The sequence below is a fragment of the Tiliqua scincoides genome, chromosome 3 (genome assembly GCF_035046505.1).
Source record: "Tiliqua scincoides isolate rTilSci1 chromosome 3, rTilSci1.hap2, whole genome shotgun sequence".
In the NCBI taxonomy this organism is placed as follows: domain Eukaryota; kingdom Metazoa; phylum Chordata; class Lepidosauria; order Squamata; family Scincidae; genus Tiliqua; species Tiliqua scincoides.
Window position 1 is genome coordinate 65,483,644 of NC_089823.1, and position 27,456 is coordinate 65,511,099.

Here is a 27,456-nt window from a genome sequence, read left to right on the forward strand (position 1 = left end):
ACACCTGAGGATTAGCCACCTTTCTATTCACTTGGCAGAGCCCAATTTGCCCAATGCATTATCACCTTCCTTGATGACCTACAACAGAAGGGGGGGGGGAGTCCCCAGTAAAGGCTCTTATTATGGACAGAAAAGACAAACATTCAACAAGAGCCACTTTTCTCAGCCAGGAGATACAGATGCCAACTGCATAGTGGTCCTCCCAACAAACATTAGTGATCTGATATTCAGTTTTCCCTCTAGCAGTGGTTCCCAAACATTTTAGCACCGGGACCCACTTTTTTTAAACAACATGCTATCGGGAGCCACCTAGTTTTACCAGACGTTTTAAAAAGAAGGTCTAGAAAGAAATAATTTAATTATTTAAATAATTATTTATAATTTAGGAATAGTTATTATATTTATTTTAATAAATATATTATATTAATGCTAATATATGTTAATATAATATATATTACTATTTTATTAATATATATTTATAGTTATTATGATAATTTTAAATTTATAATTATTTAAATTATTTATAAGTAATAATAACCAGAAAAAAGACACTCAGACATTCATCTTCCTATATTTACACATGCTTGCAAACTGCAGGAGCTGAGCTCTTTGTAGGGTCTTTTTCAGCCAATTTTTGAACAGCCTCCGGACTTGAAGCAATTATTTCTCAGATCTGTCCATCAGCCTTTGGCGACCCACCCAAAAGCAGGTCCCAACCCACAGTTTGGGAACCACTGCCCTACAGGCTTTCCAACCAGAACTGTGTCAAAATGCAACTTTGCTGCCTGCAAACGTGAGTCACTCTTGAATGTTCAGAGCTGGCAGTCACTGACAACCCAAGCCTAGCCACACTTTCCTGGGAGTAAGCCCCATTGACTCTAGTGGGACTTACTTCTGAGTAGACAAGCATAGGATTGGGTTGTTAATAAGGACAGAGGGAAGGAGAGAGATTCCCCCTCGTGAGTGTCTGTTGCTGGGGCATGGCTGCTGCTCCTGTGTCCTGCTGAGCAGAGAGAGGTCCAGGAGAACCTCCTCCCCTGCCCCAGAGAGACCCCCATCCTTCCCACTCTCTGCTGCCAACCCCCCTAACTAGGAGGCACCGCGTCCTCCCCTCAGCCCTGCCGTGCACAAGCTCAGGAGCCGACTGAACAGCACCTGAAGTCGGGGTGGAATGTCTGCAGCGAGCCTCACCCCCAGGCGCGGACTGCCTTTGCTTTTGGGAAGCTGCTGCGACTGGAAGGGCGGAGGGATGGCGGCCGCCCTCTTGAGCCAGGCTGGCCGGGTCCTGGCGTTCAAGGTAACCGCCCTCAGGGGGGGTCACTCTGGGGCTGGTCACCCTGAGGGTGCCAAGAGCTGCCCCACCCCAGCCTTGGACGCTCTGCCAGTCGGTTAAGGCTGCAGTCCTGTCCACACTTACCTGGGAGTAAGCCCCATTGACTATCATGGAACTTACTTCTGAGTATACTTGCATAGGATTGGGCTCTAAGCCATTTCTGCCCAACGTTGCATATACGCAACAAGGATCAAATGTGTATACCTGTGGGCTGGGCAGAACTGGGTTAAACTTACTTTGAAGTCAGTTCCATTAAGTGTAATGGGACTTAGCTCCGAGGAAGCGTGCACAGGGTTGTAGCTTTGGACCATCCTCAGGGAAAGAATCAGACGGCGGGGGGTAGAGAATTAAGGGGTCAGGCTATCTTGTGCTTGACTTGAAGAAAATATTTCTTTAACCTGCATGTAATCTGTGGAACTCCTTGCCACAGGATATGGCAGTCATTTTCAACCACTGTGCTGTGGGGGATTGACCCTACTAATAAATGACCTTCCCCCAAATCAAGCTCCAATTACCACTTCGCCTTATCTCCAGGTCAATCAGAGGGCAGAGCCTTTCAACTCTGAAAAGTTTAGGTTCTTGCTAAAGCAGGCTCATTTGTTTCTATACCAGCTGTTTTTACCCCCTGTGCGGGGCCAGAGGAGGCAGGCAGCAGCTGCAGAAGCGACTGCTTTGACTCCTGGAGGAAAAGGGGGGGGGGGAGCAGCCAAGGCTGTTTTGCATCTCCTGCTATGAGCAAGAGGAAGGCTACAACCCCATCCTCCTTTGCCTTGGAGTAAGCCCTGTTGTCTATTATGGGGCTTACTTCTGAGTAGACAGGCCTAGGATTGGGTATCAAGTCCCTTGTCTGCCCTGCCTGCTGATTGGGCAACCAGAAAAGCCTGGAGGAGGGCTGGGTGGAGTGAGAACGAGGGAGCAGGCAAGTGAGTCTGCAGCCAGTGAGCCTGCTGAGGCTACCAGCCTAAGAATAGGCTGGCTGAAGTCGCTTTTCCTTGCAGCTCCCCAAAGCGACCCTCCCTGCCTCACCTTTGCCTTTCAGAGGAGGGCCACAATCCTATCCACGCTTTCCTGGGAGTAAGCCCCATTGACTATAATGGGACTTACTTCTGAGTAGACATGCCTAGGATTGGGCTTATGGTCACACTTTTTTCTGAAATACAGGAGCAGGCAATGGGGGGGAGAATGTGAGGCAAGTGATTCTGGACCTTTGGAAGGTGCAAACAAGTGAGAGGAGGGACAGTAGGAGAGCTGCTAACTCCAATTATGAGATGAGGGGAATGTCCCTGTGGGAGGGGGTGGGGTGGGGAAGAGCAGGAGAGAGAAGTTCTTACAATCCGGCTTGTCCTCTTAGGTCATCAGAGAAGGCCTTTATACAAGTGCCACTGACTAGGGAGCCGCCTGGGGCATCGGCTAGAAATAGGACCTTCTCAGTAGTGGCACTAATGCTATGGAATTCCCTTCCCCTTGACTTAAGAATGGCTCCCTCTCTTGAGACTTTTTGGCAAGGCCTGAAGACCCTTCTGTTTAAACAAGCCTTCTGAGTTCTTGGCCTTTTTAACATCTTTTCAACATCTTTTAATTTTTTACAGGCCTGATTCTTTTATGACTTGCTGCTCTATGCTCTTTTTACCTTTTTACTACTTTTTATCTGACTACTGTTTTTATGATATGTGTTAATATGCTTTTATCTTTTTTTAAATTATGTTTTTAATCTGTTTTAACCTGTTGTAAGCCTCCTTGAGTCCCTTTGAGAAAGGCAGGGTAAAAATAAAGTTATTATTATTATTATTTAAGTGCCTGTTGCCTGCTCCTGTATTTGAGAAAAAAGAGTGCAACCAAAAGCCCAATCCTAGGCATGTCTACTCAGAAGTAAGTCCTACAGGCACATTTCCCCCCCCATTGTAGTCCCCCCCCCAGTCTTTGGCTGCAGTCCTAACCACACTTTCCTGAGAGTAAGCCCCATTGAACAAAATAGGACTTACCTCTGAGTAGACCTGGTTAGGATTGTGCCCTTTGTCATGTAATGATTTAATTATATTAATTATAAATTAATTGTAATATTGTAATTTAATGTAAGTAAAAAACTGGGAGTGTGCCTTGACAATTTTAGTGCCTTGACAGTGTTCCCTGAGCTGAAAAAGGTTGAAAATGGCTGTTCTGTAGTAACTTTCCTGGGAAATTCCAGCCGAAGTTAACCTTTTATTCTCCTCCATTCCCTTTTGCTGCTGCAACCTGGTTCCTTTTTGCAATTCATGCATTTGGCAGAAGTCTTTTTTTTCAACACCAGGATGCGGTCCTCCTTTCCATCAGAAATTCAATTCAGGCTACAGTTCAGTGCACCATTACTTAAGAATAACACCCATGGAAAGCAGAGGGTCTACTTCTGAGTAAAAAGGGTTGCAAATATATGCAGCTGCATCTCTCTGCTGTGAATTGAATTGCACACTCTCAGTTATGTGTTATGGGTTGTATGTTATATGTAGAGCTTCTGGCTTAACACACCTGACATCTTAAAGGTAGATTTGATTCATGGTTCTCCTGCAGTGGTTCCCAACCTTCTTCACTTGCATATCCCTTGGCAGCCTATTTCCATAAATTGTACCCTTCATATTAGCAAAATGTTTGTAATTAATAATACAAGCCCTCATCTCCTCTATATGAAAGCCCAGACTTCATGTATTCATCACATATTTTCTCTTTTTATCTGTTTGAAGAAGACTCTGCCTTTGCAATGTTTTGCACCAGAAGTGTGCTGAGAAATTCTGGGTGATTGATCATTTTCCATATTGTGTTTCAACTTTTTTACTGTGCTGGTTTTCAATCACTGGTTCATACATGAATTGATGACCCAAAACTAGTTACTTGTGGGGCTTTCACAGCCAACTAGCTACCTCCCTTCCTGCCTTGCTGATCCTTGCAAGGCATTCTGGAGTACGACCTGCCTTTTTCTGCCATTTTTCCATTCTTTTTCAAGTACCCCTAAAGGTCCTGTTGAGTGTCCCTGGAGTACATGAATACCAGGTTGGGAACCACTGTTCTACTGGTATGTTTTTTACAGTGCACTTACTCTGATAGTGTTTATAAAAAGGTGGTGAAGACCAGAATTTAAAAAGAATAAAAATGTAACTTATGATCTTTTACTATGTTTTTAATAAATTAGAGACTACAGTTCTTAGGTAACAATCAGTGGTAAGTTATTTTTCAGGATCTGGCCAAAACTATAGTCAGACACCCCCCTAAGTTTAACCCCCGACTTACCCGAGGGTCATAGAAAATTCCATGATTTTTTGCTCAAAACCTGCCCTTGGCTTATCTGTGGGGTCAACTTATGGGCGGGTGTCTGTGGTATATACCACTACTGAAGGCTTCTTTTTCTCAGCAGTCTCAGTGTTTCTAAAATTGAAGGTAGTTGAGAAGCTGATAATATATTAGGTCCAAATTTGGCTGCTAACAAATGCTATAGTTCAGTGTTTCTCAAACCGTGGGTTGGGACCCACTAGGTGGGTCATGTGAGCCAATTTCAGATGGGTCCCCATTCATTTCAATATTTTATTTTTAATATATTAGACTTGATGCTACCATGGTATGTGACTCCATCTGGGGAAATGTTACAGACCTGTACTTTTAACAAGCTATTATGTATATTCTTTTAACAATGATAGTAAATGGAACTTGCTGCTGGTTAAGTGTGGTTAGAATAGTAACCTAGGATTGTCACAAATTTTCCTACTTAATGATGTCACTTCTAGTCATGACATCATTTCTGGTGGGTTCGGATAGATTTTCATTCCAAAAAGTGGGTCCTGGTGCTAAATATGTGAGAACTACTGCTGTAGTTGAAAATATTGCCATTCAGCCTATATACGAGGTAGATCATATTTACCCTTCAACCTACTGAAAGAGAGACTCGTCATCTTGACCAATTAATTGGTCATAAAGTAAAAATTGCTCCATTTGTCCAGTTCCTTCACAAAAAGGATTTCTTCCCTATTTAAAATTCAGAATTAGCCCAAAATGTTAACTTAGTGTAAATGGTTCAAAGGTATACTTCCTAGAAATTGTTGTCCACAAATATCTGACTGAAGAAACTGTATGTGGAACTCTGTCCTTTTTACCCATATGGATCCCAATACCATCTATTTATAAAGAGGTGCCATATAAGAAACTTCCAAAATAGCCCAAGTTGGTTTAGTAGAATTTGGTGGATCCCAGTGGTTGGTAGAAGTTAGAAGATATGACTGATGATCTAAACTGAGATCTGGGAATTCAAATCTTCTTTCAATATATTGAAGTTGCACTTTTTTTTCAGGGAAATTCTTGGTGGGGACATTTTCTAAACAAAATTTATGTGTATATCTCTATGGTATATTTAAAGGGATTACACAAACTACATATATAATGTGAGGGATAATATTCACTTTTGTTTTGACTTTGCTCCACAGGAACCAATTTAAAGGGGCTAATCTGTCTAGATCAGTGGTTCTCACACATTTACCACTGGGACCCACCGGGACAGAATGAGAATCTGTTGGGACCCACCGGAAGTGATGTCATGACTGGAAGTGACATCATCAAGCAGGAAAATTTTTAATTATCCTAGGCTACAATCCTACCCACACTTACCCAGGAGTAAGTTTCCTTTACTATCAAGAATATGCATAGTAGTTTGTTAAAAGTACAGGTCTATAACAGGGGTGCTCAAACTTTCAACTTTTAGGGATGCTGGACCTTTAACAAGTGTATAGAAGAGAGAATTTCAGCAGGTGCAGCTTGTCATCCCACAGATGACAAGCTGCACCTGCTGAAATTCTCTCTTCTATATACTTGTTAAAGGTCCAGCATCCCTAAAGTTGAAAGTTTGAGCACCCCTGGTCTATAACATTTCCCCAAATGCAGTCACATATGATGGTAGCATTAAGTCTAATATATTAAAAATAAAATATTGAAATGAATAGGGACCCATCTGAAATTGGCTCACATGACCCAACTAGTAGGTCCCAGCCCACAGTTTGAGAAACACTGATCTAGATCCAATGCTATTTCATTTGTAAGTGTATTAATATTCAGTGCAATAATCTGTGATATATCTCTAGGAATTAATATTTAATGACAGCTGAACATCATCAAAATTGCCAAGCACTGTATATGTTATGTGCCTTATTGTCTCCGAATTGTATCAGTTCAAATTTTGTCCAATTGATCAAATAACCAGATATATTTCCAAAAATGTTTATTACTTTCGTCAATTCTAAGATAGAAGACTGAGGTTCAGCAGATTGTTATAAAATTTGTTGTTTCAAGGATGTACAAGAGCATCATTATACATATGCAAATTAGGAGTTGTATGGTGAACACTTAAGGGCTCAGTAATAATTATCATGAGCAATGGTTAATTGAATGCAAACACATTTTTAAACCACTTCAGTGCTGGCCTTTATTGATGCATTAACTTCTCTAGAAGTTCAAGTATTGACTTGGACAGCTTTTATTTTCACACTTTTGCTTCTGGGTCTATTAGTGGTACAGGTTTTGATTATTCTGGTAGAAGAGAGGCTTTAAATGCTGCAGTAAGTGTTTGTTTATGCATGCTTGACATTTTTAGTAGTTTAGATTTAAGTGATATCCCGTGGTTTGTGTTCTGGTCAAATAGTTAGAGAATAATGAAAACTACAGCCTATGAAAAACCTGGTGGCTATATTAATGTTATCCTTCATGCATCTAATATTCTGCTATGATGTAGAACGGTAGTTCCCAAACTGTGGATCCGGATCCACCTTTGGGTCATGGCCCAATTTTGAGTGGGGTCATGAAACTGACAAGCTGATAGCTGACATGGAAAATGTATTGAGCCCTATGGAAACTGAAATGGAGTTGTACATGCATGTTTACTAACAAGTAGGCAAATTTACCATAGTCCACATTGACGGGCAGGCTGAGAGGAACACAGCACCACCAGAATGGTCTTGATCTAATGAACACAGGCCCAACAAACTCTTGAAAAGACCTACCTCCAAGCTGACAAGGAAAATGTATTGAGTTCTGTGGAAAGCAAAACTGAGCATCAATCACTCGCTCATGAGTAGGCAGTCTTGCTTTGGCTGCTACTAAAGGCCAGGCAAAGTGGGACACAAGGCCACCAGAATGGTCCCAAAGGCATTTACTCTAGTATTACTAAGAGGAGTAAATGTGAATATGTATACAGTAGTTAATAAAATATGGGTGAGTGAGGAGGATGATCCCTAGTGAGTATTGTGGGGTACAGGAGAAAGATAAACAATGACTTTACAAAATGGAGAATCTCTAATAGCATCATAGACAGCCCAAGATTGTTTGTCTCTTTCAAGCTATTGCAAAGGAAACATTTTTCTGAATGGTACCTATTATGCTACCTAGTGCTTTGACCAAAACTCACTTATTTGAAAGTACAGGATTTGCCTATTTATACACGGATTTGCCTCAACACGAATGGCCCCTGCAAATGAGAAAGAATGTGCTGATTGCTGGAGAAGGGGAAAAATGCATCCCTTTAAAATCAGTTTTAAAAACTGTATAGTCCTTTAACAACAGCCTCCTTAATGAGAGAAAGAGAGAGGGCAGCAGACTAACAATTGATCAGTCCTTCTCTCTCCTGCACTCCCCTCCCTTCCCCCAGCACATGAAAGAAAGGTGATCATTTTGCATTGGTGAAGGGAGGGGCTGAGTGAAGTACTGAGGGATTGTTTTCTTAATGACTCTTAGAGTCAAAAGGTCAGCAAGGCTGTTTTTCAATCACTGGAGCAAAGAAACTTTGTTTTTTAAATTGATTTGCTATAGTTTGTTTTTTTTATCAACCACTGAGCCCACATTTCAATAGTTTCAATTTCATAGTTCAATAGTTCAAACATTTCAATAGTTTGCTTGAAGTGGGCAACCCAATCCTAACCTGAGTGGGCTCTGCTGGGCCAAGTTATTTAGTGCTGTGAAAGGAATCTCTTGAGTTCTCTGTTTTTATCACTGCTGCCCCAACCTCTTAGCCATCTTGATCTATATTGTGCTTTCTACTTTTACCCAGAACTGATAATTTTTAGCTACCCAAAAAGGACAAACTGTTAATTATGCCTTTCTTAATTCTTGTAGACTTTACAACTACAAGCATGGGGGCTTCAAAGACTGCCTACCACAGTTTTTCTCTGCACCAAATCAGAGGAGCCCAAAAAATACTCAGCAAAACGTAAGATACTCTTTCCTTGTTTAATTATTATTGCGGATAATACTTTTCATAACTCTCATTTTTGCAGCCTTGTTAATCTAGATTTGGTTTTGCAGTGTTCTGGTCTGTTGAATGTCAAGATCCAAAGCTTTAAAATTATGTCTAGTGGATGAGGCAGCATTCTTTTATAAAGGACTTATGCTATTACTTTTCAAAAATTGTGTTCCATAGGTAATCACCCAAAGTTCCAATAGTTATTTGGTAGCTGGCAGGGCTATCCAAGACTATTTAGGTCTCCAGATACCAAAAATTTGAGACCCGCTGCACATATGCCCCTAGGAAAATTTCTTAATTTGCCTCTTTCCAAGCTTGATGCTTCCTCTCAGCTCAGGTCCTTTCAAGCAAGTTTCAAAGACAGCAGTTGAGATCTCCATTCTCTCCCAGCTACATATCTTCTTCTAGCTATTTTTTAAATCTGCACTTTCCTACTTGTCAGTTTGAGAATATTCAATTTCTTAATTTGATTCTATGTCAGGTATGTCAAAATCTTTTCATATAGAGGGCTGAAGTTTGCATTCATGGTGCTTGCTGAAGGCTAGAAGTGACACTTTAAGTAGAAAGTAACATCATTAAGCAGATGATGGCCAGAAATAAGCACTTTGTTCTCACATAGCTGCAAATGACGGAAGAGAAAATGTGCAAATCTTGTTCATATTTTCAGGGTATGAGAGATCCCAATTATAATGGTGGGGTGGAGGAATTGCTTCTGGGGCTGCATTTAGCCCATGAGCTTTATGTTTTACACCCCTGTTCAACATGAAGTGATTGCTTGCAAGAAAAGTAGTTGCCTGCATGCTCCAAACTGAAGGGCCCAGGCTGCTTCTACACAAATGTCTGAGTCGTATGTGCATAATGCTGGCCTTGCAGCATAATTTTCTTTTATTACTGGTAGCTGTGCATGGCCAAATATTCTGCTTACTTTGAAAAATAGACATAAGTAAAGGATGGTTTGCTATTTAGATACTAGACCTTGAGGGTTTTTTTAAAAAACACTCAAAGCTTAGAGTTGTTTAGATTCAAGGAATTTCAGAACTTTATATTTGGGCGTATCTTCTCACATGACTCAACAACCTGAGGGTATGTTCCAAGAGAAGAAATGTTTTTCTGGTGCTTTGAAATCTCTCCTGTTAATAGTTCAAATGTTCTTTTGTGCCAGATTGGATTGTTAAGTTGTATCCTAAGTTATTCTTCTGCTTGCTTTAAAGGGGCTTGTGCATGTGGAACTGAGCAGAATCCTGACTTGACTTTGTGCCTATGCAACATGTTGTGCAACACAAATGTAGCATATCAAATTTGTTGATGCCACATTATTGTGCAGTTTCTTCCACATCTTTTGCACAACTGCACACACCATTGTACAAAATGCCACCTTATTTCTGTGTTTGCTCCACTAGACACAACTCAGTGAGAACTTGTGTAACTGTTTACTTGGCATTTGAGCATCTAATACAGCAATTTAATATTCTGAGTTTTGAAAGTGCTATTATACCTTCAGAATGCACTTCTTTCTTTTTAATATGTTGCTTTAAAATGTATGGTCCCAACCATTTCAATTACAATTTTAATTTGTCATTAAGACAATGTGACATACATGTCAGTGTCATAACCCCGCCTCTCATTTTGTCTCTCTATCCTTCATATCAGGTTTAGCTCTTACTGTGTCTTTGTTCTAACACACCTTAACCTCTCAAGTCTGCAGCCTGTAAAAATCATAGCAGGGAGGAACCAAAAGAGTATCAGATCTTAGCCCTCTTCTGGTTCTTTACACATTGTGGCATAGCATATGTAATTTAGGTTGAGACAGAATACTAAATGTGTTCATTTGCCATGAGGACTGTGGACATTGCTAATGGAAGATAAAAAATGGAGTGCCTAGTCATTGCTTTTCTGATGTTGTGCATTTGAATTAGGTGTTGCTAATTTTCTGTGTGTAGCCCCCTTTGCTTTTCATATCATTCTTCTGCTTTGTGTCCTTAAACCACTTTGTGAAAGTGACATTTCTATACACCAGTCTAATCACTGATGGTAATGCATTGTTTTTCAACTAGAGCCAATTTAGTAGCACTTGACAAGGAGAGAATATGATGCGCAGTCAATTGGGGTGCTGCTACTTAGTGCTTAGTAGGTGCTGCTACTTAGAAGATAGCTGAGGTGGAGCCATTGACTTAATATACATTTTTTGTTCAGACCCTAATTATGTTTCTGAGCAGAAATTTGATGACTGATATGCTAAACATCAACGTTTCTGATACCATGCTTTTAAATATTGTCCTCCTTTTTCCAATATTGAACAAATTTCCAGTGCTAATGCTCCATGTTGATGATTTCATCCCTTTTCTATTGTCAATGTCCCATCATCTGCACCAGCCTAGTTCCTTGCTGGCTTGTCTACTAAATATATTTTGTGGGCATTATTTCTTTAACGGTACAAGGACATTTCAGAAATGTATTAACTTTCCTGGAAGCAAGCTTTCTAATACCCTGCATTGTGATCATAGCATGAATAACCTTAAGTGACTCCAAGCTGTGGACTGCCATGAGTGGTTGGAGCAAGGACGTTTAGCAGCAAATCAAGGAAATGTACCATCCTAGCACATTGTACCAAAAATTTTCTTCTCTGACTTTAGAATCTTCTTGTGCACAAAGGATGACTCAAGCAGTGTGTGACCCAAGAGCTAACGTATGAAAGTCTCTGTTCAGAAGATGTGGGGCAAGACCCAGCTGGAATTGTCAAGCAGGCAGCACAGGGACAAAAGCAGTAACTGAACCAGTAACTGTTGTAAGGCTGGCTCCAATCAGAGCCATGAACTGCTCTGTAGTTTTGACTGATTCCCATGTTTTTCCAAAGCAACTAGAACCTAGTTCTTAGAAATATTTGAAGTAACAAATATCTACATCCACTGTGCAACTTCTGACTGCAGGTGGAGCTATACATTTGAATATTTGCTATGCACAAATAGAAATATAGAAAACTAGCACGTCTGGAAGAAAACTAAGCCAGGACTGTTCTTCATGACATCTAGTTTTCCTTATACTGGGAATTTGTGACGTAACCCAGAGATCCGGAACCATTCTGATGAAAAAAAACTCAGGTACATGTAGTTAGTGAGAAGCAAACAACGGGACATCTAATTTTACTTTGTTAGTACTAGTTCCTGGTGCTTTGTTGGACTATGCAGCAGTTATAGGAGATGTGAAAAGCTCTCTGTTCTACATTTTTGAGTCTTGCATCTGTGGTCTTCCACCTAACTCACTGCTCTCTTTGGAAAAAGAACAACGCATCCTGAAGATTCATCGAAACTATAAAACAATTCCTGGAAGAAGTGAGGCACTCTGCAACAAATGTATCTGTATTGCACAGAAAACTTACAGTGAAGCTAATCACCATAATTATAGGCAAAACATGCAGCCCTTTCAAGTACAGGTATAACCTAATTATCCATGGATTTTTTTTACCTGTGGTTTTATCTCAACAGGATGAGAAGGACCCTTTAAATTAAAGGAAAAAAGTTGTTTAACAATAGCCTCCTTAATGCAAGAGAGGGCAGCCAGCTGACAATCCATCAATCATTCTTTCTCCAGGCACTTTGAACAGCTTCACTCCAAGACAAACAACCCCTCCCTTCCCCCTTAGCATGTGAAAGAAAGATAATCACTTTGCTCTGGGTGAAGGGAGTGAAGCCTTTCTAAGCGCCTGGAGAGAGACTAATGGATGAATTGTCTGCCTATATGACTCTGTCTCACATCACAAAGGTCAGCAAGGCTGTTTTTAAATTGCCTAGCAAAGGGACATATTTTTTAAATAGATTTGCTTTAATGTGATTTTTGCCATCCACATGAGTTCTGGGACTGGAACCCTCATGGATGCCGAGACTCAACCTGTATGAGGCTTTTGCTGTTTGCTAGGTTTGGTCCAGTTGCACAAGGAACCCAAGAAATGGTTTGAGGTCATAATATTTTTAGGTACATCAGTGAAGCATCTTGTGTTGCTCTCCCAGCATTCTTTGAAACATTGCAAGAGATTCCAAGATGCACCTCATGGATTGTGCAGTACAGTTGTTTGAGATGGCGAAATGTCTCATGGCAGTTCTGGCCCTAAACCCAATACATTTGCTGTTGCTGTGTGCTTCTAGTGCTCATCCCTATAGTTAGCAGTTGCAGCTTTGTAAAACTGCTTTTTCCTGCTTCAAGTAAGATTCCTGTACAATTATCTTAAGGTAGTACCTTCTGTAAGTTGTGGTGATGGCAGCAAGTGTAAATGACTTTTTAAAAGGAATTAGATTTATGGAAGAGCCTCCATATACAGAGGTAGTATGCCTTTAAATAACCTCATGCTGAGATCAAATAATAGGGAAAATCTTCATTTTCTGCTTGTGAATGCCAAGAAGCATGTGGCTATCTATCGCCTGGATGGGAAAAATATATATATATATATAGTATAGATGAGGAGTCTCCAAACTACGGCCCAGGGGCCACATCCAGTCCACCACAAGATTTTATTTGGCCCACAGCAACTTCTTTTTTTGGCGGAACATTTGTTAGTGTTTGACATTTTTATTCATTATATATGTTCTCCGTTTAAGCCTGGCATTGTTTCTTTGCAGTTGTCACATTTCTCTTTTGTTCTGAATCATATTACGCTGATTACAACAAAAAGATCCAAGTAAAACTTATTCATTCTTTTAAATTTCCTTCATTCATTTATAAATCTGAGGTGTTTTATTTTTGTTTTCTTTTTTTGCGAAAATGTGTAAAATGTATGATGTGACCCTCGTACTGAAAAGTTTGGAGTCTCCTGGTGTAAATAGATGTTGATCTGATTTCCCAAGGCAGGCCTTATGTTCAGAGAAGGAGGAATAGATATTATGACTGCTGCCCTTGGTTCACATTTTTCTTAAGACGGATCAACATAGTTAATACAGGTGGAAGAGAACCAGTAAACTTCATTGTGGCCACTGTAAGAACCAGGCACAGGAAGCAACTATTACAAGCAAAAATAAATATAACAAACAAGCATTGTATTTTTATTTGAAAAAAGCAAGAGCTTTGCTTCAATGTAAAGGCATTCATTATATATGAAGGTAATGCTCATGACAGGTTATGCTGCAAATGTCAAACATTGTGATAGAGTTGAAGTGCTTTGTTTGAATCAATTTCTCATAAAACTTATTTTTTAATGCAAGTTAGGTACTCGGATACCACAGTGCTTAAATATACTCTTCACAGTGCACTTGAGAAGATGGGAAAGTGTTTCCATCTCTACTTCACAGATTGAAACAGTGTGTTTCTGACAATTTAGGGTTTACAAGCAGTGCATCAGAGGTAATATGCCACTTTGTTTGTGTAAGTACCTCAGCAAATAAAGGATTCCCTTACTTTTTAAAAAATGAAAAGCAGCTACTGATAGGAACACAGCTTCTCAACTAATGTGTATACATTGAAGCAAAGCATTGATCCTTCCAAATATCTAGAGTGTAATTCTGTATTAAAAAGCGTAACTTTGAAAATTTAACTTCAAAAATGGCATTCTACTCTCTGCCATTTTCTAAATGTAATTGGCACCATAGGAATGCACCAAACTATTAGCCACCAAAATAGGAGTTGAACTTGCTTACAAGCTGTCTCCTAATTCTTGTCCCCAATTTACAGATAAAGGTGAGGCCATAAGTAGCACTAAGCCTGATGGGGCTGTAAAGCTAGCAGATGAAGACCTGAGGAAATTCTTGGCAAGAAAAACCTTGGTAACATTTCCTCAGAAAACCCTTGCGAGAGAGTCTGTCTCCTCTTCAACAGGTAAGAAGTTGGCTGACGAAGAGTCTTCCTCTTCATCAAGCTCTGATTCGGATTCTAGCTCTGATTCTGAAGAGGAAGTTAATGCTTTGAAAGATACTGTAAAAACCAAAGTGTCATTTCCAAGACGTGATCCCATCTGTTTTGAGAACCGAACAAAGAAGATAAAAATAAGAACTGAAAAGCACTTTCCCCAAGAACAAGACAAGGACAGTGCACCTTACAGTCTCAGCAGTGCAGAGTCCTCAGTCAAACAGAAGGGGTTACATCAAACAACAGCTGATAATAAATTGTTAAAATCAGATTTGGCAATACAGCCCACAATACAAAGGCCTGATGAAACATTTTTCAAGAGCATAAACTTGGAAATAAAACTTGCAGGCCAGCAAAAGTCTACGGAAGTTGCATCTAAGCAAGTAGAGGCATCTCTCCCTGAAGTGACAGCAAGCAAACTGTCTAGAACTCCATCAAGGCCTCAACAAAATGTGGCACAAAATCCCACTTTGCTGAAACAAGAAAAAAATGCAGCTGTGGAGATACAGGAGACTGAATTGCAAGGAACAGATACTACTGTGCAACAAGAAGAGGCTTTGAATGACAGAACATCAGTGGTAGAAACCATGAAGGAGGGGATCATCCCAGAAGCAGGAGTTCAGTCTGAACAGCAAAGCATTCCACAGGGTATTGCTTTATCTTGTTTGCTCTGCATTGGGCCTGTGGGGGCTGAGGGCTTCTTACTGAGCACACATCTTGTACTCTAAATAATAGTTAATGTTATTGAACACATTCTGTAACTATTTTCTTCCACTATTTTTTTTAAAAGAGCTTCATGCATCTATTTGAGCAAACCTTCTTACTTTGAGTTCTTTACATTGCACTCAGTGATGCTTAATTTCTTATTCCTTTGGCTTAACATTAATAGGAGAAGGTGACTTTCATTGCATTTGCCTTAATGCTTCTATTCCAGTGCTCTTATCTTCTGAAACTTTAAAAGACAACTAGGAGGAAACTTCAACACTGAAATGTGCCCCAGGAAAATGGGCTGCCTTAATGAAATCAGAATTTTGTCCCAATTTTGGTAGATGCACAATGAAGCTATTGAATGACCTGTTTTGCAGTCTCTTCTTCTTCCTGCCTAGCATTTGCCCTCAGGCTTAACAGCTGCTTTTTTGCTGGAACTGAGTGTTCCTTCTATATTCCTCTCTCTTTTTCTCTTGCAGTGCTCTGATAGTTGTAGAAACTGACTTTCTTGTGCTGATGGAATCACAAGGAACAAAGTTGACTTTGACACCAGCAGAATGATGAAGTCGTGCCTCCAGGCTAGCAAAGACATAAGTTCAGAGCCCAGCTCTAGCAATAAAATGACAGATTTTCACAGCATATGACTTCTCCAAATATTATTCCTTTCTTAAATATCTCTGTTAACATTCTCATTTGTCTCATAACCCTCCTAGAGCTCTTATTTGGTCTCAAAATATACCAAATATCAGGTCTTGCCAATTTTCTGTAATTCCAAAGACTGGGTATGTTCTTCCTTCTAAACCAGATTCTTTATCGTTTTGTTGCTGTCTTTTTATTCTGCCTTTTTATTTCTGCCTTTTTATTCTGTCACACTATCATGGTCTTCCAAGCTCAGTACAGTTTTTACCTGTACAGTTTTTACCAGTACACCTTATTTTTTTACCCAATAATTTCAATTTTAATGCAGAGAAAATACTGAGTCTACTTGCAAGATGAATTTGAGTTGGAAAGCAAGGGAACCCACTGGGCTAAACGTATCATCAGGATGACTTACAAACTGATATATACACATTTAGGAAGCTTAAAGTTCAGGGGTGGTGGGGAGAGTTTTCCAACTATTTGGACTTCGGTGCATCCAGCAGAGGGCACTAGTGCCTGAAAAAGGATAGATGAAATGAGATACTTTTACAATGAAAACGCATCAACAGTTTTTGGTTATCATCTTTCACTTTGGCTCTGCTGTGGCCTAGAAAACGTATTTGAGTTGGGAAAGATATAATGTGAAACGTTTAAAACAGATTTATTTAATAGTCTGTTAAGTTGTAAGTCAGTGGCAGTTAGTAGAACTATTTAGTTAGTTCTAAATAGTTAGTAGAACTATTTGATGTAAGTCAATGGCAGTTAGTAGAACTATTTGATGTTTATATCAAGAAAATTAAAAGTCAAATTTGGCTGTGGATGTACATACTGGGTCATGTTCAAGTCAAGTAATTTAAATCCCCTTGATTTCAGTGGCAGAAGTTTAAGGACTTGCTGAATTTTTTCAGTTAATAAATGGGACTCAAACATGTGAAATTGTGCAAAATCTTTCCCCCTTAACATAGTGTTAAAATTTTCTGCTGTCTGCATGGGTAGATGTTTTATAGGAGTTTTGTACCTATGAACACAACCATACGCCACTTAAAGTTGCATGGCAACATCAGGGCTTTCACTGCATGCTTTATTTCTTTGTGGAGATCTATTGAAGGAAGAACAGGCAGATATCTTGTAGCTTTTGTTATGGCATACTCCATAATGAAAGGGGGAAAGTAAGGAGTGAAGTACTTCACTGGGAAAAAACTGCAAATATCTCTCTGTGGTTTGGATACTCTCCAGTGTCTTCATCTTCTAATGGAGAAGCTGCATGATGTAACATAATAAAAATGCATCCATGAACTGTAGGTCCAAAGGTAGAACATTCATGTGCAAACTCCGAAAGCTTGTCAGAGAGGTGCTTTCCGTTTTCACAGCAGTAGCTTCCAATGCCAAAGAAACAAGTCACTGACTTTAAAAAGCGTCTTGCCTCTTAGGTAGTGAGAACTACTGTGACAAAATACAAACAAGCATTTCTGTTCCTTCTCCCTGTGTGGGTGCACCCCTCCTTGCAAATTCTATTGTTTTTTTCTGTTCCCACCTCAACATTCCATGGAGGGCAGGGAGCAGAGGAAAGGGAGGGGGCAGGACTGAACATTCTGAGTCTGCATCAGACTTTTTGCTTTCCTTTCAGATTGCAAACTTTTCTTCTTCTACATACCTAGGAAGTCCCTTGAGTATGCAGAAGGCATAGTCTAGCTGTGAATTTTGTGTACAGACTGATAGGCAATCAATAACCTGAGTTTGCTATTAGTATATAGATTTAACAATTTTACAGGTTCAAGTTCTCTTTTAACATAGATGTCTACTGTTGATTTCCTGTAAACATATCAGTAGTTAGTAACTGTCTTCAGCAGTAGTATGTGTAAGGACTCTCCAGCCATATGAAATCTGACTCATCCAGAAAGAATGTTTCTTCTTTTATCTCGGGGTTCACAAGTGTTTAATTTTTCCCCCTCTATAGGGGCCAAGCCAACAGTTGCAATTCCTCAAGAGGATTTTGACATTTCTACCTACAAGAACCTGCAGCATCATGAGTATACACCATTCACCTTTGTGGATTATGATGTTGAGCTGTCAAAATTCAGGCTGCCTCAACCATCTTCTGGGAGAATATCCCCTTGGCACTGAATCAAGCTAAAATTATATGCAGAAACCAATAAACAAGCTAATCCTGACAATGAAATAATATTTGTTACAATTAAAGTGCTCTAAATTAAGTCGATGGTTATCAGTTATTTTAACAAGTTAATCCTCTGGTCTGAAAGGTCATACAGTATTGAAAGTGTCATTAGTATCCATCAAATGTAATTTAATGTTTAGGCTTGGTTCTGTTTTAAATTGCCACATTTTTTACCTTTTGGAAGAAATCGATTTATGTACAGTACATTCTTGATTTTGTTAAAAGCACACTTGTACTGTTTTGCTTTATCTAGATAGGTGCTCTGCATGAATCTTAGAAAGCAGGGTCTATCAATATGTTCTGAACTCTGATGAACAAGGCACATTTGATCAAATGCTGTGTTCGATATGGTTTTAAATAAAGATGAACTTTTAGGGACCCAGTGTTATCTGGTGAATTTTAAGGATTCTTTTAGCTTGATGTAATGCAATGGGTATTTGAGCACAGAATAGTGCAGTTGTTCTACTTTTGTAGAGATGCTTATGCAAACTGAAGGCCTGTCCCTAATTGCAGATATGCAAAGAATACCATTCTGGGGTGAAGCATAGGAGATCACATAGATATAGTACCCTTCCGTATTACTGTACAAGGTCCAAAGTACAGCCCTAGGACTGAGAGCTAAGAATGAAGCAAAGAATTTAAATTAAGATTTGAACTACCTTAATTTAGAAAGTGACTGAAAATGCAGGCTTGTAGACTAGCCTCATCGGTTCTATTCATACGGTCAACAAGAGATATATTCTTGCTTCCATGTTAACAAGCTGAGGGCACAATCCTAACCAGGTCTACTCAGAAGTAAGTCCTATTTTGTTCAATGGGGCTTACTCTCAGGAAAGTGCAGTTAGGATTGCAGCCTGAGGTTGATTTTATTGGCCAGTGATCTAATTTACCTTTTAGCTTTTGTGATCTTTTCAGTAAGAATTAACAGCTCAATCCTACCTGACTTTCTGTGTGGTGATGCAGCGACACCAACATGGAGTTTGGGGGGCATCATTGCCACAGAACCTGTCCCCTTCGCAGTCCTGATCTGATCACCTTCCACTCCTTTTCTACTTTTCTCCTTCTGCCCCTCCCCACCTTCTTCACAGGCCCTATGCAGCCTTATCTGAGCTGGTGGGCATCTATGGTCCATCACCACGCAGACCTGGCCACTTATTGTATCCAACAGTGTTGTAAATACCACACTTTATGGTGTTGTCAAATTTGTGACAGCTGGAAAGTGTAATATACTGCCAGAACATGCATTCCGGCGGTGTAATGGCCAGTGAGGGTTGGACTGTAAGTATTATTAAAACCAATTTTGCTTAGGGGCATTCCCACTCTCTGACTTTAATTTAGGCAAAACATGCCATAGTGTGAGGAATAGTTTTTATATTTTTGAAAACTTTTATTTGACAATTGGGAGGTAGTGTGGCTTATTTCTGCTTTTTTAATTTTAAATAGGAAATGTGAGTGTCTTCATTGTTTGTGGGTTAGACATATGTAGCCGCATTTGATTGAGAATATAAATTTAATGGGTTGGCTTTCTGCTGGCCACATATCACTGAGACTAGTTTTAGGTCTCGCCAATTAATTAATTTTAAAAGTGTTTCATAACTAAAAGCAAACAAAGCACCCATATAAATGTGTTGCTCAAGTATTTAAAAGTGGTTTCTGTGCCTGCAAAGGAAATTAAGAAGCAATGTGCTTTGAGTGGCATAAACATGATTTTAGATCTCTTCTTCCTTCCACGTTTACCTGATCTTGGCTTAGCCTTTGTTCTGAGATTAGTTTCACCTTCTTGGAATATGTTAAATAATGTTAATAGTAATTAAGCAAATTGAAAAGCTGTGCTTGCTAAAGCATAGAGCTTTAAAACCATGCACTTCATAAGCCCAGCTGAGTAAGTGTTTCAATTGTAAGCTTTGATTTTGTAAGTCCCCAGGCTTGGATTTTACTAAGGCCTTTGAGAATCTGAGCTGCTGTATCAAAGCAGAACTCTGTACAAGACCTCATCTACTTAAAATGCTATTCAGCATTAAACCATGGCAATATAGAGTGGCTATGGTATTTTTACCCAAAATATGTTTAGAAGGATGATTTGGAGGAATAAAAACTTTATCTACCATGCTGTCCCTGGTCTGTCTTGTCTTCATTGATCAAGGAATGGGTCAATTCCTTGACTTCTGAAAAGCCGGAATAGGGAGAAGTTGAAAGGTATGTTTGCAGTTCTTCTTCTATCCCTCCTATTCCCTCTTTAGAGTGGTAATATTTTAAACTGGAGCAAATATAACTGTTAGTGAAGAAAATCTGCAATATTGTTAATTTTTGAAAGTGAGAGTGATAATGATAATGGAAAGTGAAATGGTAATTGCCATTTTTAAGCCTTTGGGACTAATATCCTATCCTAAACCCTCCTTCCATCACATTAATTAATATGAAAATTGAGAATTGGAATTACTGATGCAGTTGCAATATATTTCTGTGCGAGAGCCATAAGGTACCTGTACATTACCAAGATTAAAGAAATACCTCTATGCCAAAAATCTAGAATGTCCCTTTGACAGAGTGACAGTGCTGTTGCATCTCTTTCCAACACTAAAATAAGAAAACAGACAATGCATTCTAAAAATATGTCCAAATGGACAGAATTGGAACTGCTAGAGTTTGTGTATTCTTGACAATCTCACTACCTATTATACTATATAATTGTCAAGGCATACCTTGACAATCTCACTGCCAATTTTACTATACTATTGATGAAAGGAGATGGCCTCAAAAAAACCATGATGCTATTGTTATACTACTGTACTCCCAAGCATGTCAAAAAATGTAAACCTTCAATTCTTCTCAGGTTGATGCTACATTTGAATTTTACCTAGGCAGCAGTAGATTTTTTTCAGTCCTGTGTAATATAATTTCTAAGAGATGTGTGGGTCTAAAGGCTTACTAAAGGTCCCCTTTTCTGTTGTAACAAGCCATTCAAGATGCTGATGTGTTTTTCATTTTATTGTATACATTCTCCCACTTGTTTCGAATGAGAAGATGTATGCTTTGGTTTTATATCGCACCAAGGAAAATGAATTGCCAGTAAAAGCAAAGCAGTTTGGGTTCTGAATGCACACAGGAAGCTGACTGAGTAGGAGAACAATTTCCTAGACTGACTTTTCTAATTGCAAGCAGGCTTTAATTGCCTTCTGTACAAGTAGACTTGAAAATGTCTTGTAATGTTCTGCACAGGCAGCTGATGAACAATAGAAATAAGTTGATTAACAAATTGTGTGTGTGATGTTTGGGTGATAAGAGTGAAAAAAGCATTACTGAAATGCAGTCATTCAAGATAAAAACTGAAATGCTTTCACTCTATTTTCTGAGCTTCTAAAATAGAGCTTAGAAATACCACTTAATCAAAATTATAAGAAAAATTGGGAAGTAGTTTTGCAGCTGTTGAAATTACTTTGTTTTGGCCCTATTTTCTTTCCCCATCTGTTGTCTCTTGTCCTATCCAAAGTTGTTTGAGGAAGAAAACTTCTTTGTTTTATAGAGTGTTTAGTACAATGGGGTTAACTATTCGGACTTCCTGAGATTAGTACTGTTTAATTATAGAGGGATGCTTGGGTCTCATGGGACTAGCCAAAGTAAGGTATTGAAATCAAGTTCACGATTACTAGAGAAGCCTGAAAATGGATTAATTCGCCTCTGGCCAAACCAGCAAGCATAAAGCTATACTGTAGACTTAAACTGATTTTTGAGTCATTTCATCTTCCTCAGGAAATTTTGAAAGCTGTCATGGGGTTTAGAAATCTGTCAAACAGAATTAGCTGTTTGACACACTAAGGTACAATTGTCACAATGCTTTGTAGGAAGGCTGTGGTAACATAGTAAAAACTACAGGATGTTTGTGGGGTGAATCAGCCCAAATCAAACCTTCTATACAATACAATAATGGGTTGTAGGGACTTCTCAGACGTTGCCCCCTAATGGATTGGGAGCACCAGATTTCCAGTAGCACGCAGGTAAGGTTTTGGTAAATGCCAACTAGATATTGCACCACACCACACGTTACAAGGCTGATTTCTTAGAATGGGAGGATGGATGCAACTAGAGCCCTGCATTGTCGGTGGGCGGGGATGCTCAATGGTTCCCCTTTGTGTGCCTTTGCCCTTAAACCTGCTTCTGCTTAGTTATTTTCTTTTAGTAGGAGTTATTTGAGGTGTTGCAATTCTACCAGCAGAATAATAGTGGCAGTAAAGAGGTTTCAGAGAAAAAGCAGCCACCCTGTACTTTAATGAACCACTGTTCTCATTCTGCTTTATCAGAAATGGCACAACCTGCATTGAAGCAACCTGTTCTTCCCAGCTTAATGTCCAGTATCTGCTTTGGGATGAAAAAAGGGTAAACTGCATATGCAAAAAAATGAAATGTTTTCCTTGAGTACATCTAACAATCCTTGAATTGGCTTGGGAGAGAAGAAAGAGAGAGGTATCCCTTGCCAGTTAGGCATGTACCTATGCTTACAAGTGCAGGCTGAGCATAAATAGGCTAAGTATTAATGGCAGGTGTTACGCACCACCATCCTGTTTCTGGCAATGAGCTGTTTCACAGAAGAAACTACAGATAGAGCCTATTTATCCGTGTTAGTTCCGTTCCGTGACTCGGCACGATTAACAAAAAACATGTTGTGCTAAATCCCATAGAGTTACGCAAACAGGCTGCAGCCCGACACTTCCAGATGGAAGGAAACTAAGGCAGCTGTTATCAATCCCCTCCCCTGCCTCCCCCTCCTTCCCCTTTCACAGGTGGGATCCTGAGCTTGCTTGGGAAGCCTCCCGACAGCACTGCAGGTTCTCCTCCTCCTCCTCTTTGCTGCTGCTGCTACTGCAGTCCTCCCTGGCCACCACCATCATGGAAACTCCTCTGCCCCAGAGCATTCTGGGACTTGTAGTCTGGCTCTCTGCTCACCCTCACCTGTCTCCAAGGCTTGCTTGAGCAGGAGAGTCTGCATCATCTGGGGGGGGGGATTTGGCAAACACACCCTGGGTTTGTTAAAGCAATCCCCTCTCCTCCCCCTCCTTCCTCCCCCTTCGTACTGAGCCCTCCCCGTTGCCAGCTGCCCGGCATCTTTCACAGTTGGGATACTGATCTTTAAGAGTCCAGCCCTATGCATTTCTACTCAGAAGTAAGCCCCATTGTAGTCAATGGGGCTTACTCCCAGGAAAGTGTGGAGAGGATTGTAGGCTATATCTCATGCTTTGCTTGGTGGGAAGGCTTGCTTGTGTCTGTGATAGCCTACACCATGGGGGGGGGTTGTTTGTGTCGGTGATTGCCTGCACCATCTCAATGGGGGGGATTTAGCAAACACTCCCTGGGTTTTTTAAAGCAATTCCCTCTGTTGCTACCACACCTGCCCCTGTGTGTGTGTGAGAGAGAGAGAGAGAGCGAGCGAGCGAGCGCATGCATGCATGCGAGAGTGCTCCACCTTGCTGCACATGTTCTGGCTACAGAGATTTTCGGCCCCCCCCCTTCCCCTCTTCAGCCTCTTTGCTGGCTCAGGGGCTCCAGGAATGTTACTGTTCCTTGCAAGGGGAACCTCTTCCAGGGCTCCAGGGCTATTTCCCTGCCTGGGTGAGGCAGAGCCTTTTTGCAGTGTTTTGGGCTGCCTGGAAACAGAGGGAGATGCCAGTGCAGGGCAAAGGAGGCAAAGGTGTGTTCGACTTTTGATTCCCCCACCCCATTTGAGTTGAGACAAATCTGCAGATAAAAAATTCGTGGATAAATAGGCTGGGATAAATATTGACAAAGTCAGTTTATTAAATGGAGATTTCACTCAAACAAGTTATTCATCCAGTCTGTGGCCCAACCATGGGATTTGCAGGGGTTCATCAGCTGGTGGTTTGTAGGAGCTGCGCATGGTGCTAGGTTGCCAGTAATGTGTGCTGAAATCCATCAACTTAAGCTACTTAATTTAGTCTTTTGTGAAACTAAATTTGCTTACATCTTTATATTCTACCTTATGCAGTCTGGGAAATATGGTTGAATGTAGTAGAAGGTACAACCAAACAAGTAAACATGAGGAAGATATTGGCTATTTGTGGGCAAGAGATTTTCCAATAATTCCTGCAAGCAAGAGCATTTCTGCTGAAGCTTATTTACAGAAACTTTGGGAATCTGTTTTGTACTAGTTAAATATAAAGATTCCAATAGTAGGCAGTAGCAAAAATTTGTAATGGGGGCTATGCAGGCCTAAAGCAGAATTAATGTTATACTAATTTGATGTCCCTGATACTGCTTTAATTAAACACCATTAAATTAGACAGGGAAAGATGCTTCATTGTACTGTATCTCAAATAGTGGTAGCGCTAATATACTAATATATAAGGTACCATTCTATGTAATGGATAGTTTCTATCTCATTTCCAAATGACTTGCAGATGTATTACTGCTGCAGCTGTTGCAGGCCTTGTAATAGCATTAGGCTCTGACTCAGTCAGTTGGTGCCAGTGAATTCTGGCAGCAGAACATGTTTTGATATTCCCAGGGAGCAAACTGCTCAACCAAAAGGGGGTGGAAGAGGAGAAGTTAAACTAGAAAATTATGAGAGCAAACTTGAACCGAAGCATGAAAGAGGTATAGGGTTTAAAAACTGGAGGATGTGTGTTTTATTAACCCAATAATATTGTACTAAAATCTGCCTTCCAGGAAAACACTTGGATGATCACATTGACCTGTACATTTTAGTTCTCATTTCTGTGGAACATATCATAGTGAGCACTTTCTGAAGGAAACAATGGGACAGTGCGCAAAATGGGCATAATATCTAGTGGTTAGCGGTGGCCCTCCCCCCCCTTGTTCCTTATTTCGCTCCCCTTGCTGATCACATTGGGGTTACTGAGAAATAGGTAGGAAGCATAGATAAAGGGCCTTGGGAAGACCCCTCTCCCAGGTTAACAAAGAAACTCCAAATTCAAGGGATCCCTCTTGAAGCCAGACAGTAGTGGGACTTAGGTGATCTGGTGGCATGACAACATACTTCCTTCCGCTTGCACCTAGTAGATAGATAGGTGGAAAAAATATAAGGAGTTTATTAAAAGGTTAAACAAAGCAAGTGTGGGGGGGGTGCTCAATAGATCACAACAAAGCATGTATCAACAAGCAAACAGAAATGAGAGAGGCGGTTTGTTGGCAAGAAAATTAAAATGCAAGTGCCAAATCAAACAAATATTCTGACATAGCTAACTGAATACTGTTCCTATTCTAGTTACAGTCTTCCAGGATTCTGGTTCCTGGACTTAGGTAGTAAGTGAGCCTGCATTTTGCAAAACAGTTACTTTCAACAATGGATCAGGGCAATGCACCTAAGCACCCTGGCTGTGACAGTAAAAATATAGAATTGTTACCATGCGTTCATCTGATTGGATGTTTATGGCCTTCTGGCACCCCTACCTGTCCTTTGACCTGGTTAGGTGGGCTTGAATGCCAAATCAGCTGCTGTACACCAGTCCCAGCAGGTGAGCTGCCCAAGGTCTATTGTTTGACCCACACAGTGAAGAGACACAATATAAAAAATGACCTGTCAGCTTTGCTTCACAGCGCTGTTGTAAGCATTGCTTACGACAGCACTGAATTAAACATTCTCAGGGAAGTATTCCAAGACCATGGCCCCTGGGAGCTGCAGATCAGAAGGGTTGAAAAGTGTGTGTGTGTGGGGGGGGGGGATAGGGAAAAATGAGGGATTTTCATCACACCTTTGCTCACCATCCTGCCATGTGTTTGCCACATTCAACTGGCTTTATACTGAATAGTTACATGGCAGCTTCTCTGGCAGCTTCTCACCTCATTAAAGTATGATTAGGAAGGTGTTTTGCAGCTTTATGGAACTGGATTCAGTTTTTATTTATCAGTATAAAAACTCTTCATAGATATCTTGCTGTTCACTGAATTACATGTCAAACACATTTTAATTCAAACAGCTATAAATATAATTGCTTTTAAATGTCCTAGTCCTTACTTGAAAATCAAAGCCCAAAATACCACTTACAGCCTAGGCAGTGCTTTCTGTTGCTCCCAACCCTCCCGCCCCCCTTCTATTCAAGAAGCAGTGAATATATATTTGTAAGAATTATTTAACATTAAACTAAGCACCATGAGTGAATTTGTTTCAATATTCCTATATATAAAATATATCAGGAAGCAGAAACACATTTATTTTTATGAGCAGAGACATTCCAGTTACAAGGAGCAACATAGCAAAAAAAGATTCTGCCTGTTTTCACTTATATTGCTCATAAAGCTGGATTATGTGAAATAAACCCTAGAGACGAAGCACTATAACAGAACTCTGAATTTTCTACTGTGAACAGTGCTAGAAAGCACATGCATGGAATGTGTTTTATTACTGTAGCTGCAGATATTTTGGAATATTTATGGGACATATTGGTTACCGTTGACAAAAAGAACCAAGCTTACAGCTGCTCAGATAATTTGTGCTGTCTGTACAACCATTACAAAGATCATACCAATAGATACTGCTCTTTCTGATGTTTTTCCAGTTGATAATTCTAGCACTAGTATTTTATTCAGGTCCACACTAGATATAAATGCCTCATAAACTAATGTATTACATTTTATAAAAAGGATACATTTTATACCAAGGATATTTAATATCCAGTTTTATACACTCTGAAGACTTTTTGCTATGTATATTAAAAATTCTCAAGATTTTCATGTTTAATAGTAGCAGCTGTCAACCCCAGACCCTGAAGAATGCGTTAGATCTTGATATTCTTAAATATTTTTAGGATTGAGAGCATGGTAGGTTTTTTTATGCAAGATAGGACAAAAGCTTATACTTTGGCACTGACACTTGTACCTTATGGTACTTTTGTGACAGCCCAGGTCAGTGGCACCGGTGCCATGGCCCACAGGATTGGGCCCAAAGTCTCTCTACTACCACTACCATTGGTTGTGATCCAGATCCAGTTCACCCACATGTGACATCTACGGGGGGCACAAAACAAAAGAACGAGCCAGCCACTTGCCAGGGCCAGTTACATGATTCAAGCCACATCTAGTTTGGCCCTATGGTCATTGTGTTAGTTCAAAGCTTTTAACTATGGACCTCCCTGCTCACCCTTTTTGTCACTAAAGTGTATTAGTGCTCAGGTTGTAGTCTTCTGTTCTTAGTTCTATTTCTTTTCACTGATCAAACCCAACACAAGGTCTGCTGAACCCAGTATGCATTGTTTGCTATTGATAGCCTGAAATATTAAACACACGGAATCATTTTCACATTCTTATGGAACACTGTTCATTTCAGGATAGTTACATAAACATGTCTGTTAATTTAAAAAATTTAAATTTAAATTAACTAGTATGTTAATTTACATACTAGTGAAGCTCTCTCTGCAGCCAAAACTAATGAATAGAGCCTTCTATTAATGGCAGCTGTACATACTCCTACACAGAGAAAGGAATAGGACTGGCAGGAAACATTTTAATTCCAATGTAAGAAGAAAGTAGAAGGATCTGTTTGGGCATTGCTGAGATGTA

General features: G+C 40.0%; 1 protein-coding gene across 1 annotated transcript; it reads left to right on the forward strand.

The window, feature by feature from the left end:
• The first annotated feature begins 1,171 nt into the window (after window positions 1–1,171).
• NDUFV3 (NADH:ubiquinone oxidoreductase subunit V3) lies at window positions 1,172–17,965 on the forward strand. Its single transcript, XM_066621301.1, has 4 exons — window positions 1,172–1,297; window positions 8,450–8,543; window positions 14,232–15,053; window positions 17,710–17,965. The coding sequence occupies exons 1-4, from the start codon at window positions 1,172–1,174 to the stop codon at window positions 17,874–17,876; spliced, it is 1,209 nt and encodes a 402-aa protein (XP_066477398.1). The 3' UTR covers window positions 17,877–17,965.
• The last annotated feature ends 9,491 nt before the right edge of the window (window positions 17,966–27,456 follow it).

Excerpts from the sequence above, each read along its gene's own strand:
- NDUFV3 (XM_066621301.1), top strand. The coding sequence starts at position 1,172 with ATGTCTGCAGCGAGCCTCACCCCCAGGCGCGGACTGCCTTTGCTTTTG. Across the intron at positions 1,298-8,449 it reads GCCGGGTCCTGGCGTTCAAG|ACTTTACAACTACAAGCATG; the intron begins GTAACCGCCCTC and ends TAATTCTTGTAG. Across the intron at positions 8,544-14,231 it reads CAAAAAATACTCAGCAAAAC|ATAAAGGTGAGGCCATAAGT; the intron begins GTAAGATACTCT and ends CCCAATTTACAG.